General features: G+C 40.2%; 1 protein-coding gene across 1 annotated transcript in view; it reads left to right on the forward strand.

Annotated features, from left to right (window-relative positions):
* Positions 1-443: 443 nt before the first annotated feature.
* The window catches only part of LOC131879627 (G-protein coupled receptor daf-37-like), a 19,858-nt gene continuing 2,236 nt past the window's right edge, over positions 444-18,065 (forward strand). Inside the window, exons 1-4 of the mRNA XM_059225988.1 lie at positions 444-737; positions 6,179-6,531; positions 15,744-15,871; positions 17,414-17,682. Coding sequence (XP_059081971.1) covers positions 6,184-6,531; positions 15,744-15,871; positions 17,414-17,682 — 745 coding nt within the window. The 5' untranslated portion in view covers positions 444-737; positions 6,179-6,183. The remainder of the gene's footprint in view (positions 738-6,178; positions 6,532-15,743; positions 15,872-17,413; positions 17,683-18,065) is intronic.

Below are 18,065 nucleotides of genomic sequence, written 5' to 3' on the forward strand. Positions count from 1 at the left end.
GACATCAAAACCCCTCAAGAATGAATAACTTTCGGACCTTTTCTGCATTCAACTCTTCAGCACTTACCGTAAGAGAACATTCTCTTCCATCCTTTTCTATCGCAAAAGGTCCACAACCATAAAATTAATGGAATGGCCTTTGGCGTCACCTCAGAAACATCTCCTTCCGATCTAATCCAGCCCATGACTAGATAAAGCATCTTGGTCCAGCCTCGAAATCCCAGGCACGTGATTCAAATCCAACAATCAAATCCTCGAATTTAGCTCCAGACGAGCAGAGCAGTACATCCCAAAGGCCAGAGCATCCGAAAACGGAAAAGTAATCTGAACGGGGTTTCCCCTCGCCATTTCCCAATTGAGAGGGCAAGGGGATCTCCCGGCGCTCAAGATTGGAGCTCGAGTTCCGAGTACAGAGAACCTTCACCATCCGCTGTGAACAATTTGGCTAGGAGAAAAGGAACCAAGTTTAGTTTTGGATGTGTCCTTCGGCCTCTCGAATATCCGAAAAAAAGTTATGCTAACCGTGATCCATTCGGGGCTAAAGAACATTGTCAAAGAAGTCCTCACTTGATAGGTTTGACACCTGCTTGAGAAACCATTTTCGAGACTACGCATTTCGCTTTGAACCCTCATGCTATTTCACGATCATTGAAGAGCTCAACAAGACCAGGCCCACACCACAAGAACACGAACCAAAACCCGGCGACGGATACAAAACTTATTGAAAGCAATTGACGGTAAGCCATTGACTGGATTGTTTTCTTTGGAAAGTAAGGGGACTCGTTCTTGTTTTTGGTCCTAAGCTGGTTTGGTGTTCTTTTGGAGTCCACTAGAAAAGGTTTTGGATGCGCTAACCTTATGTTGTTCAATGGAGTACATCCTTGATCAAATGAGTGGAAACTTTTCTTGGACCTTTGTGTCCCTTATGGAAGTCTTTTTTTGCCAAGTGCAACTTTGGAGTCGTCTTTTTAATCTTCTTTTTTGTGTCAATTTTAGACTGATACTTCCAATCGACTTGATAGTTTTGACTAGTATGGGAACACTTAATACTGACGGAGACATATGCATTTGACACTTCATTTGGGTAGAAGCCCAATTTCCGTGTTGGTACCCAGAATGTTCGAAGTAAAGCAGACTTGTAACCAAAGGTACTTGAAACTATGAAAAAATCAAGGGTTCCATATCACAAAGGTCTTAATCAGGATGAGCAGTATGCAATTCGGGGTTGAAATAAAGAACGACATCTGCGTCTTTCAATCACTTGGAACCAATTCATAAGGGTCAAAATACTGTGGTGATTGTTTGAATATATAAGCAGCAATCAAGCAATGTTAATCTTTAATTTGGTATCGTTATACATGGAGGAGAGCTTTAACAATTACGTTAATGACATATAAGTTATTACATTTACAGCCGTTACAAAAGCTAACCTCAAGAAACTGATCAATTTGGGATTGTATTGATCATACAAATAACAAAACAAAAACGGATCGTCTCTATGTGAAGGATCAGTGATGACATGCTAAAAGTATACACATGGTCTCACCAGCAATCAATATGCCGTCACAGCCCAAGTTTGAGGTTAGAAATGGATCTATTCTGTATTCAATTAAACCACTGAAACATGTTCGAGGTGGGATAGCAAAGAAAACAAACCAGTGAAGTTTGTACTCTGGAGCGCACCCCATGAAACTTGGGATTCAAGCGGAATGCGCTTGTCATTTCGTACAAAAGAATTGGCCTGAAACTAATATCGAAGAAAGCCTTCTCGAGTAGTAAGTGAGTTGGCGTAAGGCAGGGCCAAGGGAGGTGGAAATATTCCCCTGAAGCCATCTACTTTACTTTATATCTTAAAGGGGCAACCATTTTTTATTAGCGGGGAAGGAAGCCGATACCGCATGTCATTGGAGTTCCGGCACTTTATCTACCCCCAGGCTCAAAAATATGACAATTTTCAATGATGAGTTGTAACAAGTTTTGAAACTGATCCTTTCACTCGAGCAAGTTGGCATTTGATCAACGAGATCCTATAAATGGCGTATGTCTCAAATCCTGGCAAGTTGTCGTTATGCTCTTATACGTTCCACTTTTCAATCACAAGTGGAACAGATAGGTGATGTGAAGCTATTAGGTCTATTAGCCTTGTCAAGTCCTGTATTACAATTTTGATCAATGAGTCCTTTTTTTTAGTTATTAGGACTTCAATTCAAGCTCGGATAGGAATGAATATAGCGGGTAATTGTCACGGCTTCACGCGATTCACGCTTCATTCAGGACCAGTTTTTTCCCATCCTACAATAGAACTGAAGATAATTCCTATTTCATTACCTTGAAATTAGAAAAGGTTGCATTCAGATTAATCGATCGGCACAAGTGCTTATTCACGAGCAGAAAGCCTACATATTTATCTACAAATCAACAAGTGTTCCTTCTATTCTCAAAAAAGCCCAAATGTTATTGGCTTCAACGAAACGAAATGATGCCAGTCTTTAGGGGGTCTGTATGTTTTCGCTTTCATACTTGAGGGAGTTCTATGTGCGTCTTGACCATTTATTGACCAAATGGAGGCCAGAATTTCCCTTGAGATCAAAGTGCATAATCGATCACATGCGTGAGCCAGAATCTTTCCATCTGTCGAATCCAATTCATGGACTGATTTCTAAGGGCATCACTTGAGGAAAGGTAAAAGGCGTATGCCGTTCAAGCAATTTTGAAGAGCAAGGGACTCAAATGAAAAAAAAAGATTGGAGGGCTCTTTCCTTCTGACACTGAGTTTGATGATCAAAGGCCTTGAAACTGTCAAATACTAGAGCTTTTTAGCTGCGTGTGAAGGTACTGCTTAAAAAAATCATCCGATAGCTGATATTCCAATGAGCTAGGAAAGCTACTTGCTATTGATGAATGAAGCTAGTGCTTCATAAAGGCCAGTGGAACTCATTGATTCATTTTTTGACATAGTTCATGGGAGTAAATTTTCAACTCTATGGGCAACCAAGACGACCTTTTAGACGACAATGGAGGACTTTCCAAACTGACTAACAAAGGATTCAATCGACACGGATTCCTGCGGGTTTCAAATGACTCCTGACCTGTAATAAGTGGAGATGGTTCCAAACTATCTCCTCGTCAAACTACTGGAGGTCAGGAAACAAAGGCCATTCAGTAGGAACACAAGGTTTCTCATAATGATTGTCTCGGTTTTCGAGGAAACTGGCAATGGCATGATAATTGACCATTACAGCCAATACAAGTGGAAGAGGACTGCTGGAGTGGCATCATTGCGAGAGCTAAGTACAAACCTCAATGAGGTGCAGAACTTTCGCCCCAAGAATAACCTAGCTAGAAAACGACAGACCCAGCAAGAGAAAGTCAAATGATAACTATCATCATTAACCATATACGTACATCCATGTGCATTCGCTACTTTTCCTCCAGGCTCTCTTGATCTTCGCCATACCGATTATTGACGAAGTGAGCCAGTATTACAACGCCAGCACACTGTGAGCTCACTTTAACCAGTTCACTTACACAGTGCACTTTACACAGTACATTTAAACTAAATTTGGTGGGCTTTGAGATTCGTTTGATAATGGACCAGATGTCCAATTGTTGTTTAGATTAAAGTTCAGGACGGCCTCTGACCCGCTTTTGTTTGGTATTTGAAGGTGTGAGGGTTCGAATCTCATGGATTAGTTGCAATCACCTCCAAAGGCCATTTCGTCGATTTCTATTCTCTCCTTAAACGCTGCATGAGTTTCTTCAATACCAGGATGTCGACTGGACAGACATTCGATACTTGCTTGGCTCAATTGCGAAAAGACTACAGAAGAAGCCGAGTCGTTCAAATTTTCTAACAATGACTTAAACGTTTGTCCTTCGAACTTTTACTTATGTTCGGCCAATCCTAATTTCAACTCCGTTTACTAAAGTTAAATGTACCCAACGATCGCTAATTGATTTGTGTAGCCCAATTGATACGCAGGTACTCTGCTCGCCAAGCATAACAATCAGTCAATTCGGGACAGTCAGTTAAGTCAGTTCTCCGCCTTGTCTATTTCCAACGACAGAGTTTCATTTGTATCCAGTACCCCAGCTCCCATCTCCAAGAAAGTTTGTTTTGGATGTGGTAGGAAGGAGCATATCAATCATTAGTACCTTCAGACCAAATCTGAGTGGTATCTATGTGGTTATTGGTCATTTATCGACCGTTTGTGGAAAGTTCTCCGGTTCGAAAGGCTGCACCTATCAAGGTCACATTGGCCAATTACGAGTTCAAGTGTACGTATGAACGAAATGAAGATCAGTAGAGTGTGGAACAGTTTCTCTTTTTGAGATTGAATAATTCAATAATATTTTGCTTTTTCTGATTAAAAAGCAATAAAACATGGCTATTTCAATTTGATTAATTTTTCAAATTTCTTTCTGAACCCTCATAGACATTACAGTAGTATGAAACCTGGAAACTGGGACAAAAGATAGCATGTAAGTTTGGAACATCAAATGCAGCACTCCACCTGCCTGACAATTGACGGATTTTTTCATTTAGGAATAAGATGATCTGACCATTTCAAAAGGTCAGACAATTTCAAAATGAGGAACAGACCTGTTGTGAACGTAATTCCTTTTCATTTCAAAATAACTAAGACAGCTTAACATAGCTTGCCGATCATCACTCATGAGTAAGGGTCAGAAAAATAGTTTGTGATTTTAGTCAAAATAGTTGTCTTTAAGATACGAAAATAAGCCCCCAAAAGAGTTCCGAAAATGTAAAAATAAGTTTAGGAAAGGTGAAAATAGTTTTTTTTTATTTGTTTGGACATTCTTCTTGCTTTTTGGGCTCAGTGCAATCCCAGATCTTTGCTCTAGGTCTGGTCTGTTGTAAAGGGATTTGCTGCTTTTGAATGAGGTTCCCCTCTTGTCAACGGTTTGGGGATGGGCACCAAAAGGCTCACACACTTCTCCGTGCCTCTTGCCGGTCTTGAGCAAACCCTTAGTTTTGGTTCTGACATCAACACAGCTTTCACTTGCATTTTAGAAGAAGGTTTTGGTGGCAAACGATGGTAGGGCTACCACCCGCCTGTAGATTAAAATCAGATCACTATTGTACGTAAGCGTATGACACTACTGTATGTGCTCAACACTTCCTCTCAGTGAGGGCTTGAGATTCAATGTCAAACATATCTTTGAACGGGGACAAACATAGTAGCCCCGAATTCTTTTTTACCACCCTGTATTTCTCCTAAATTTCCTTTAAACATGACCAGAACCCTTCAACATCAACGAAAATACCCGATTTTAGGTTATTTTATGGTTAAAATTCAGGATATAGTATTTTTGCCCAAAATGACCAAAATAATCGAAAACTAAATTTAATCTAAAATTTTCCTTCCCGACGCCTACTTATGAGGTTAATTTTCTTGTTATACGTCAATCTATCATCTAATCAACAACTTTTCAGACCATTGCTTTATCTTTGTGGATGTATAACGATTCTAGCAGAGTGGGCGTTAATGTTCATTTATGTTACTATGTACAAAATCTGATCTCCCTAATATGGAGATAAATCCATGATTTTCCTCTCATTTCTCTCTTCAGTATTATACCTTCTACTAAGACATATAATTGTGTCTCTTCGAAATACTTAGTTGATAAGGTGTGCCCATCCAGACATGCCACAATTCAACCAAGTTGAGCTCTCCCAATCATTGTTGCCCATTCAAAACAAACCGACCGAAATTTATAGATTAGCCAATTTTCAGAAGTTGTCATTACTTTTTGTGGTTGCACGCCCTCCCCCCCCATTCACTTGATAATTGATACTCTTGACCAATTGCTCCCCTGCATCATCTTCTTTCTCTACCAAGCAACACAAAACAACTGCCCGTCATGGTCGCCAAGGCACTTAATGATCAGCAGAGCAGAAATAAGAGAGCTATCTTATCGTAACCTGAGCCAACGAGCAATCAGCCTGTTTCNCCCCCCCCATTCACTTGATAATTGATACTCTTGACCAATTGCTCCCCTGCATCATCTTCTTTCTCTACCAAGCAACACAAAACAACTGCCCGTCATTATCGTAACCTGAGCCAACGAGCAATCAGCCTGTTTCCTCCCAATGGTCTGTCTGATCACTTGATCCTCTTGCCATTTCTCAAATGTTATTGGGTTTTGCTTGCAGACAACATGGACGAAATGGAGCCGATTGGCAACACAACCCTTGAGGATGGGAACTCGTCCATGGGGTTTACCCCGAAAAACTTCTCGGATTTGCGATGTGGCCGGATGGATCACCATTACATCCAGGTCTGGAGCGAGATGCAATGGTGGTGTGAGGGCATACTTTTCACGGCCTTCGGCATCGTTGGTTTGATTGCCAATTTGTTTTCAATTGGAATCCTGGCCACCCAAGAGATGAGAAAGCATTCCTTCAACCAGCTTCTCATCGCTCTGGCCGTGTTTGACATCCTGTTCATCATTGTGTCAGTTCCCGTGTACTCGTTCACTCTATTTGAGCTGTTTGTGGGAAATCAGGTAAGAATGTTCGTGTTGTGCTCACAAGCAAGGATAAAGAATCTGGAAACAGACTTTGAACTATGGACTTGAAAAATGATTGCCACCTCCAGAGTAGATATGGCACAGTTCATCAAGTGTCAAGAACAAGATGATATGAGCAATAACAAAGCATTTGCGGCTCAAGTACTCGATGTGAGCAGAGAATCAGCAACTACGTATTAAGAATGTCGCCAAAGCATAGTTGAATGCCAGTCCTTGAAAGAAAAATGTCCATTACGGGTTTGGATTTGGGAAAGTAAAGTTTCAAGAAAGCGAAAATGCTTTTAAGCAATATTTTGACAGACCATGTCAGCAATTTGAGATCTTATTCAGTACATAGTAGAACAGAAGGTTGCTTATATTCAAGATGCCTTCATACCTAATCGACCTTTGGGCCTTTGTCGAGGAGTTGATGAAGGGCGACGATTGGAAACCCAACTTAAGTTGCTCTCCTATTAAAAACATTCGTGTCATCAAGATAAAAGATAATTGTGAACAATGAACGAACCTCTCATTCATTCTGATGCGTTACTTCCATTGACATTTCCAATATAGGAAAAAAACTAGAAATTAGACAACTCATTGGTAAAACCTTTGGCCCAACTCCATCTCATTATGCAACTGAAGGCGCGTAACTATGCATTTAGTATTAGTCAAGGCACATCATAAGAAGTAAAAGTATTTTTGCTACATAGGGAATATGAGTCTGTTAGGTTCTTAAAGTAACAGCTGTCTGATGACTAAACAATCATGTTCATTTCTTGGGGGCCACTGCCTTATGTTTCAAAACAATGAATGTAATAAAACAAAAACAAAATACAAGTCATCAAATCAGATAACTTTCTTCAGATTTGGATTTTGAAAAAAATAATTGCATCAATGGGAAGCTTGAAAGTTGAGAAACTAAATCCAAAAACTGCTTTTTCAAGCTTTGAAAGTAAGCTTTGTGTTTTTTAATGAGTAAAAATGTGGCTTTTACTAAATCAAACTGTTGGTTGAATTGTTCCCTTCCATAATAAATGACCTTGAACCATAATTCAATCCCTTAACCAAAATCTATTATGCCTGAAAGTTGTAGTGACCTCCCAAAAAGCTGTGATGACGTCATGTCCTTTTCCTGTTCTAATATCCCAATAACGATTAACTTCCATAAAGCAACTTCCTGGTATGTCTTTAAGGTACTCTTCGGGCAACTTAACGTAACCGGAGCTAAAAGTTGAATGTCCATAATGCAGCAGTCTTAAGATCAAAGGGCCTTTTCGGAGGCGATGTCAAACTTACTGTACGGTCCAACGCTCATCATGAAGGCCCTCTACCCACCCACATGCTTGTTCCACCATGTCAGATACAATGCTCTCTTGATTCCACAGTACAGTAGTTATAATGGGCTTGACTAACCATTGAACCAAGGTAAATATACCCCAGCCCATTATCTCGATTGTCTATTCAAAGAGCACCTTTCTTGAGTTTGGCCAGCTGAGTCGATTCCCCGATCGAGTTCAGCACAACAATGGGATGGATTCCCTGATTACACAGCCAGAGCGATATTGGAAATCCACCCGATGGAACGGATCTCTGCCTTGGAAAGCTTGTCTACTTACTGGGTTGGCTGGCTCTCGTTCTCTGTGCATGTGTGTGTATGTACGCATGGAGTTTAGTGGGAAGGGCAATTTGGATAAGAATCAATTTTCTTCCCATCGAAGCAATCGGACAGATAACCACTTGGGTTTTGGCCGTCTTGTGACTGTCTTTCCCCTATGAACCTGTTCAAATCTGACGATCAGATCCTTACCTTTAAGACCGGTGGTGCTTTGGAGCTCCCTTGGGATTACAGGATCTTCCAAAATGATTGAACTCTAGAAATAGTTTGTTTTTGACTCAAACTACCCAGGAAATCGAATGGGTTCCAATTATTCTGGAGACTCGTGATCTACGATATATTTTTTTGAGAACACACTCGTGAGGTCGGTTCATTTGATATTGCAATTCGTGCGCGTTGAGAGTGAGCAAAATCTTGGTGTTTGAATTACATTTTGAATGTAGGAGATATAAGGATTTCGCTTTTCATTTTAAAAAGGCTCTCTCTGCATGTGATCCATTTATATTTCGCCGGCTCCTTTTAATCTACTGCAGGTGCTGACAACGCGTGAGAATGATGAAGAAAAACAACATTCTCTTTTGGGAACAATATGGAACAATAGATAACTCACAGAGTACATAAACCTTTTGTTCCCAGATGGTACATATAAATAGCTGGTATCATCTGGGGAGCTAAGAAAATTAGAATGTCATTCGAATGAGTGCTTCTTCCCCCCTACACCACTCTTCTGCGTCAGACTTTGGGTGCTTCCGTGCGTGTTGATATCGCTCTCAATTGATGTCTTTGAAAATGGCAAGATACCCGTTTCAAAGACCGGAATGAATATACAGGGTGGCTCTTAACACTGGATACAGATCGTAAATCATAAAGATAGATAATCCTATTTTGGAGACTATCATTGTACTGAAAGTGCTTGGCATCCTCTGATTTTAATGTATTTGGGCTGCTCTGGTGGGAATGATCCAGTTGGTTTTGATGACATTTTGGCCAACAAGTTGGAGATGGCCCTTTTAATAGAATACTTCAAAGCTCCAACAGAAAGTTAAATGCCTTGAACCCACAATCTAAACCTTTGAAGTTGCAGATATTCGTCATCAATTGGACTCCGACAAAAATGTTGTTGGGATGTCGAGCAGAAATTCGAGAGGGTTGTTCTAACCGGTTTTCTTCCCAATTGTCTCGGTTCACCTTTTTCTCACATCTGAACCGTCAAACTTCTGCAGCTTCTGCTCGACGTGAAAACAACATATTTTGTCGGAGTCTAGTCACCATGTTTCTTCAATACGTATGTGTTATGGACATGGGATTAAAGAATAAAGTGATAATTATTGTTCAAGTTCTTGGGTATGTGTGGTTGCATGTGCAGAATTGCTGAAAATATCAATGAGCAACTCAATTTTGAACTTGGGGCTGTCGTTAATGAGCATAGGATAAGTGAAATTGCAACTCCGCTAAAATATAGCGCTGGCTGAGTAGTTGGCCCATAACATATCATATCAGATCTTTCAGAGTCATCTCAATGCTTTCTTCTTCCTGCTTACTCTAGAGTTGAAAGTGAAGATCTTCGCAGAAGAACACTAAGATTGATGTTCCCTCAGCTTCAATTCTTTGTAAGGCTTGTTGATCAAAATCTTGGATCTCAATGAAAGGTTTTGCATAAAGCTTTAAATTTCATAAAGGTCCACAAAGTGACCTTTTTCAAGCCTTTACATGAACACTCAAAAATTCCTCTTGACTTTGACCTCGGTGCTTTTCTGTCTCAAAGAGGAATGTCTGATTAAAGCTTTAGCACAATCATGCTTTCGTTTTGGGCATTCAGTTTCCATGAAATGCTACGTCAGGTTGTAAACCAGGCATCTGGTCTGCAGGCTTTCAAGTCTCATACATTATTGGTTGTGGTTCTCTGAAATAGAAGCAATCCATGTCACCAGCTCGTTGATTGAATGACAGAGTAACCCAATATTTACTTATGCTTCCTTATAATCATGCATTCGCAAGCCAAATTTCATCAAATTATTGCCTCCATTTGCTTTCCATATTTTCTGAAAGCCCCTGAGTGGAAAGCTTTTGAAGTCATCCTGTTGGTGGCCTTAATGCCATTAAGATTGGAAGCTTCCTTGAGACATTTTGTTCCTTGTTCCTTGTCTCTTCCTAAACGGCAAGTCATTTTAATTCCAAACTACAACTTGACTAACACAAACTTGAAGTAAACATTTCTGGCATCATTATCCAATGGGCCTTTTTAAAGCAAAAATCAAGCTTTATCAGTGAGGTCGACGAATAGGCTTCAACTTGGTCAATTTCAAAGTATGACTTTGCAAGTTTCCGTAAATGTGGTTCCTGCTCTGTGTAGAGCTTCGGCCAACCTAGAAGGAATATCTGGTTGTCATAAAAGCTGGCCTTGGAAATGAACAGCCTTGTTTTTGTTTTCCAGCTCTCAAGAGCCATAAAGCCATCTAGATTAAGAAAGTACTGCCTACCTTAAGTCATGGTAGGCCTAATTAATACCAAATGCGATTGACATGGCCCATGCTTTTAAATTGTCAGAAGGCTTTTTCTACTACTATTGTTGACACAAAGGCTGACCTTCCAGGCAACTGCTGTTGTTGTTTTTGTCTCAGGAAAAGCGTCTAAAGTGTAAGGAAAACCCGACATTGACACAAAGTTCCAACAATGAAGAAAACAACACTTTTGTAGCCTATCTAAAAAAACAGCAATTGGACTGTTCGTCTTTCAATTCCTTTCCAGTTTTCGCCTTTTTGTCCACTTGAAGCCGCTAAGGGCCCTTTTAGCCTACAAGTAAATATTGTCTTTCGGCTGTCCATCAACCTTTTATTTCCAGCTCACCACATGCTGTGACAATTACCCCACTGCATATCCAGTATGCTATACTTATCAGTAATGGTAGTAAAACGAAAGAAGTGGAAAAAGGTCGCTTTTCGTAGGTTTTGACCTTACTTGGAATGACGTTACAGGTGCAGTTTGAGATGGAGACAAAGTTGAGAGGACACATGAAAACAATATCCACGCAAATGATTGACCACTGACGTCGTCGTTTTTTTTTTAAAGAAGCAGATTTGTTTTCAAGTTTGTTCAGTTGTCATCCATTACGAGAATTTGTGCATATGCAAGAAAAGACAAATTGAATTACTCACAAACACCGAAAAAGTTTTGTTTCCTCTGTCACTCGTGTCATTGAATAATTATATAAATGTAAAGAGTACAACCATCCGTACTTCAAGCCAGCCAGTGAGTAAACCATCCTCCTCTTTGGGTCCTCTTTTGGCTTTAATTGTTTTCTTTCCTTCCTTTCAATATGCAAACAAACCAGAAACTACTGTAGGTGCCGAAGTCATTTTCCATATAGGTGGGTGCATTTGCACTTTGACAATGGTCTTATCCTCATTTACACACGTGGTTGGCCGTCGTCTTAACATACACACACATATTTACCGACTTTGTTTCCTTTTTGGTTCTGACTCGCAATGTCCTCTCTGCATGAGAAAGAGATGGCTGTTTTTGTCACAGACCTCCCTAATATTCAGCGTGGATATAATCTTGTTTGGCTGGACTTTCGATTCGATTATATGTTAGAAGTTGTATTTATCCTTGAGAATAATATCCTTGGCTTCGAAAGGAAGCTGTACTTTCAAGTTTGTCGGAGATGTAATTTTATGGCTCTCTGGGATGGCATCACCATCACACCATCATTCCCTTTGAGTGGTTGGGTACAACGAATTGGCTGGCCTAGAAACCGAGCTGCCGCTAAATTGGACAGGTTTCTTAATCCCACAATCTCCCAAGGCACCACCGAAGCGAAATAACCGATTTCTCTTATCACAAATATGATCAGGGCGACACAGACATCCGGTATTTGATTAGAAAAAGGCACCAGTTCTATTAGACAGAACATAACATTTTTTAATGTGCCTCGTCATAGGCCAACATTTTTGGAGCTCCTGCTCACAACCCCTTGATATCACCCAAGCACACATAATAGTTAGCCATAAAGGAAGGCCCTCTGATGTGGTTCATTATACACCATCCTCGTCTTGGAGTAATAACCTCCAGTGTTGGAATATTGAACGGATTTGGCAGAATAAATGATTGAAGTACATTCCAGCTAAAGCGCATATGGAAAACGAGAAGATGATAAACCATATTTTTTCAGGGAAATAACTTGGAGACAGTCTGACGTAACGTAAAGACCTCAGGAGCTTATCATATAGTAGGTTTCAGCCAAGTAAATGTTTGAGGAGATGGACACATTTACACAGACATGTAAAAAGAGAACGCTGGTTAAGATTTAAGCTTTCCTAATTACGGATACATCAGTCAAGGGATTTTAAATATCCGTGCATCATTCATAAAAGTGTTTTCAGCCTTAATAACAAATGTAATGTTTGGAAAAACTCAATTGGCATGACACGGCTTATTCTTAGTTATAGTAAGTGAAGGAAAAGTTCACAAGAAGCGCGTCAAAAGCTAATAAACAACTATCAATTTCCTCAATGGACTCGATGGTTCAAACATCAACGTCTAGAATGAGTCTATTGTAGCGTACCACATTGGTCCGCCAAAATGACGAGTCGGTGGATGGCATTTGACTAGTTTATTGTACGGGAAAGCACATGTATATATATAGGTAGGAGAGAGACCATTTTAGTTCCAGGCAGTATAAGACAAAAGCAAAACACGTGATTAAGGGACCCTCGGGACTTGATTAATGCTTCTAACCATTCCTATACAACACATTTAATCCTAAATATACCATTCTCAAATGCTCCATACTTGAAGAAGTGGGGCAAAAAATAATCCAACGAACCATTGGACTAAAATTTCCGCGTGACACATTAGGACTTCTACTTTACTTTTCAGCATTTTTCCCATGCTATGCTATGGTTGCTATTACTTTCTTTATCTTATCCGGACATTGAAGTGAACAAAGAATCATATCGTCATCCCAATTTATTGGGAGCTCACTTCAACCTTTTTAGGCTTCTCAGTTCGTTGGAAACACATACAATTGGTTCCAGGTCATTTATCTTGGCAAGGAAGTGTTCATTTGACTATTGTAGGTACCTTTGTAAAAGGTATCTTTATTCAATGGGTAGAGGAAGCGTTCCGATTCTCGTAGAACAAAAGACATTCAAAGGAAACGCTTTCAAAAGCTCGAGTACAAAGAATTGATCAATGGCTTTCCGCTACACTTAACATTTTATAAATGCAACACCTATAATCCCTAAATTTCATAACAAATACTTATAAGCTAAAAAAAGTTGGTTTGGACTCACTTTTGTCGTTTTACAGTTTTCTGTAACTGCAATTGATCTTTTGAAGCCTTAGGAATGTATTATTGTCCATTCTTATCTACTCAATTTAGCTTTCTAAGATTAATTTCACTGTTTTGTTGCTCATCAAACGCAATATTGATACATCAATATCGAGCTTGTATTTTCCATCTCTTTAACGTTTGCCGGGCTGGTCAGCGTTGACAGGCCACGAGTAGCAGTGCATCCAGTGTTGCCATATATCTTTCAAAAAATGTGCTAAATAGGTCCAGAATCCCTAGATGTTATTGTCACAGTAGACCTTCCCAGATCCTCTAGAGGATTACCCATCTTTTAAAGAACACCTTGTTAAGAGCCTATTTTGGGGGGTTTACATTTTTCGAAATTTCAAGATGGTGTCTATAGAACGTGTAGAATAGAAGAAATAAAACCAAGCTAATGGAAATCATATAGAATTAAATTATTCAAGCCCTCAAATTTGAGAACAACAAACTAATGACAAACCACGCCTTCATGACTGTTTTCTCCGTTTAAAACGCCCCCAAAAATGAATTTGTGATTGAATGTTCTGTTCAAATCCAGCCTCTTGGTATACCATCTTTGGGTCTTTTTGTAAATTGCTCTTGTCATAGAACAAATTTCCACATTTGAGTTTACCAAAGTTTCTAGGAGAGGTCCAGTCAGTTCTGTTGCAAAACGTGATAACTTTTCAGCTTCCAATCTCGGTTCCACATCAATCAGTTGGAATGTAAAATGAGTACACGTATTATTTTTCTTCACTGCGACAAATTTCCAATTTCAACTGTAGTAGATACTCCAGCCCAACAGGGTTCAAATTTTTGCACTTACCCACTGATCCACTTAACATCTGCTAAATATGTAATGGCTTTACTTGAATGCAAAGAGGGCTCATCGGAACTGTTTCTGAGTTGGAAGTGCACATCGGGACCAGTTCTGCAATGTTTTCTGGGCAAAGTGCACCTCACTCATGCAATGACCCTCCCTCTGGCAAGTAGTTGTGCTTCCAAATTTGACAGGAAATGTTCGCGGACTAACGTCTTGAAAGCCCCCTACTTTCATCTTTGGTAATCCATTTCAAATTGCGGCTCTTGAAACATTAACTTTGCCCAGCTGGGTCAAACCCAAAAAATGGTTTCGTTGGTTGATGTCTCTTGAATAAGCTTGAAGAGCATGATCGGTTCATGGGACAAGCCCTTGGCATTTCGGAAGATTGAATGAGCAAGTCAAAGTTGGCCCAAAGTTGGGAAATTTCGAATAGCTTCATGAATCACCTGCGGCTTTAAATTTGGGTCTGGGCGGGCGAAAACATTGGTGTCCCACCAGGCTTGCCGGGAGTCATTTCAGGGAATAGGCCATTGTTCTATTTATTGCCAATGAACGACAAACTTGGCAGAGCAAATTGTAGGGAAAACTTCGCTCAAGATTTGGGCCTTTTCCTTAACGGTTTTCATGTTAGTTGGCAAGTAGTTTCAACTTTGTTTCATCATGTATTAGTTTCGACTAAAACCAGGATCAAAGAGGTCTTCTTTTAGCAAAATAAGATCAGACATCTGTCGCTCAGTAGAATCAGGATCCAATCGAAAAAAATAACTTGAAGGGGTGCTCTCATTAAGACAACTATCCAACCCATAAATGACCATGTGAATTCCTTCTCTATCGGAGAGATCACATGAGAAATCGCAGTTTGAAAAATAAATGAATTTGAAGTAACGGACCTTTAGTGGTTTTCTCTTTCAGCTTATAAGTTGAAATTATTACAATGATTTGGAGAACACCATCTTTTTATGTTGTACCCTCCTTACCTAGAGTACCCTTCAAAACATTCGATCTCTATCCATGATTGGCGTAGAATTTGCTATATAAAAGAAGCCTTCCTCTCGATTTCAATGCAACAAATACATCAGTCAACCTTCTTAACATTATGTTTCATTTTGAAACTCATCGCAATACAACAAAAAAGTGATTGAATTGAGAGATGACATTGAATATTAGATGCTTCGCATATTTCATCTCATATGTGATCGTGGAATTTCCCCTCCAAAGTCATATGATTTCCGTTGTATTCTGCATTCATTTAGGGAAAGCAGGAAATTCCTCAGAGGTGTATCTTTAAACATACGCATGTACCTCTGATGCTCCCCACAATACGATGATTTTCTCTACTGTAACATCTGCCATGAGACCATGTGCTTCATAAAGACTGGGCTTGAGGAATTGATGAGCATTCGCCTATTTCCACTCCATACAGTAGATGCCATTTGATCGTGATTATTTTTCAGGTTTTTTCCTTATTGTACGTTCATTTCCTGTACCCGATGTCGCCCGTGGCCTTGTGCGCCTCCATTTACATGACCTTGGCCATTACCGTGGAGAGATATCTGGCAGTTTGCAAACCTCTACTATACAGGTGAGATCATCCATCTATTCATCACGGATTTCCCCTTTATGGTCCTTAAAAGTCTTGTCACACTGTGTGATGAATGAGTTGAATTCCATCGGAGAGCTCCCTGAAGAATCATTAAGGTCTTTCTTCTTGGGTAGGATTAGCTAAAAGAGGTTGATCGACGAAATGGTCTTCAATCCTTTTTCTTTTCATGGCTTTTTCGGTTGTCATAACAACGGGAAAACCCGGCAAAGTCTCCCTCGTCACCACATTCAAGACCCTTTTCTACGTGGGTGCGGGCTTCTGTGAACCCAAGCCCACAAGGCCAACTTTTTGGTCTCATCTGGCCTTGACGGAAATTGGGGCATCTCTTGAGTTCTGTCCTTAACAGCCCACTTCACATTTTTGACCTAGCATTGGTACAAACACTGTTTTTTAACCTGCAGCTATGATTCATAGCCCCATTTGACTTTGACGTGATCGTTTCACTAAAAACCAGTTATAACGAGCGATGGCAAAATTCGACTTTGAAGGAATTTGTGCCACTTTCTGCCGCCAGTTTCTGCCACCTGGTCAAATATTGCTTTTCATAGTTTGGTTGCAATTGATTCAAGGCCGAATTTTTGAACGACTGGTAACAACGAAATTGCCATTTTCTGGTAGAGGCAGGTCCCTTGCCAAGCAAAAAGGAAGCAAACAGTCGAAGACAAGAAAGAAACCTTTTGTTTATCTAGTTTATTAAGTTCTTGTGCTAATTCATTAGAGTGCTAGAGTCACTCACAGATCTGTGACTAGATTGCGTTCTCAAGCAATGAACGCGTTATAGGCATGCCAAATCTCTTGAGGGGTTTGATGTACAGTAGTCTCATATTTATGGGTATCTAAAGTGATATCATAAAATAAGACTACAATTATGCGTTCCGCTGGCAGGATTTCAGGAGAAACGTTGTTCCCATAAATCATGGTCCTTTTTAGGACCACTACTGTTTACAATAGAGTACACTCCACTGACAATCCTTAGCTACTAGTTTTCATGTAATTTATTGTTGTGCTGCAACTTGGCCGTCTGATTAACAGGGACGAAGGTTTTAACGACCTACAGGTTAGTTCCGGCCCTAATCTTTGGAGGTGATTTCCTCGTAATGGTTCCAAACTCCCCATTTCCCACCTGAAGATCCAGTAAGAAAAATGTGTTTTGTCTTGATCCACAATCCTGGGGTTCTCTCAAGGTCTGCTCCAATTTAGCTAAGATCCATCTTCACCGACATGGCCATTAGTTTTTGGCTGGATTTCTCTCTTCCCCACTATTTGTGGGTTCGAGTTAATTGTTTTGGGTTGACGTGGGGAAATCGAGCTCCATCTACGTTTCCATTCATTCCGGGGCCATGTTCATTTTCGTTTTTCCCGCTATTTACTTTGGTTCCAGACAAACAACCAGTTTTAATGATGTGAATCGTCTCCGCAGGCTCCACACCACAACGTCTGTATTTGACCGAAGCTATTAAACGGTCCACGGCACAATTCATGGAACAGAGGTCATTTCAAATGTTTTCATTCACTTTCCAGAAACCTGAGTCACACGATGACCAGCTTTAAACGAGCTGCCATGTACGTGATGCCCGTGGCTTTGGTCTCGGTGTGTCTCAATATTCCCAAGTTCATGGAGACCCAAGCTAACGTGGGCGACAATTCCACTGAGATCGAGATGGCAGACATGCGACTGAATCCCACCTACATGCTCTATTACACGATCAGTCAAATCTTTCATCCCATGTTCACCACGGGCATCTTGCCTATGGCTCTTCTAATATATATGAATACCTCCATCTTCTTAGGTAAGTCCTACGGTCATTGACTTTTGAATAGCACTTGAGCAATGAGTATTGCCGTTTCCTGTGGCAATTGGTATGTACTAACTGATGTGGTGGAAAATCGAAAATAGGGCTTTCACACGGTTTTTTTCCAAGTGAATTAGACAATAAAATGGTCCCTGTTGTTGTTCCCAACCTCCATTTTGTGTTTCATTGACAATCGTGACATTCGCACATGGTTAGAGAATCATTACTTTTCTCACAATACAAGAAAAAAAACTAGTAAGAACGAAGTCAGTCACNCTTGTCCTCAAGAGCGGACACGAGCGGCTCTGATCGCCCAAAATAGTGTGAGACAAAGTTTTGAAGAGGATGACGTAGAAGCGACAAATGAAGGAACACCCCTC

Source organism: Tigriopus californicus, chromosome 4 (genome assembly GCF_007210705.1).
Source record: "Tigriopus californicus strain San Diego chromosome 4, Tcal_SD_v2.1, whole genome shotgun sequence".
Taxonomy (NCBI): Eukaryota; Metazoa; Arthropoda; class Copepoda; order Harpacticoida; family Harpacticidae; genus Tigriopus; species Tigriopus californicus.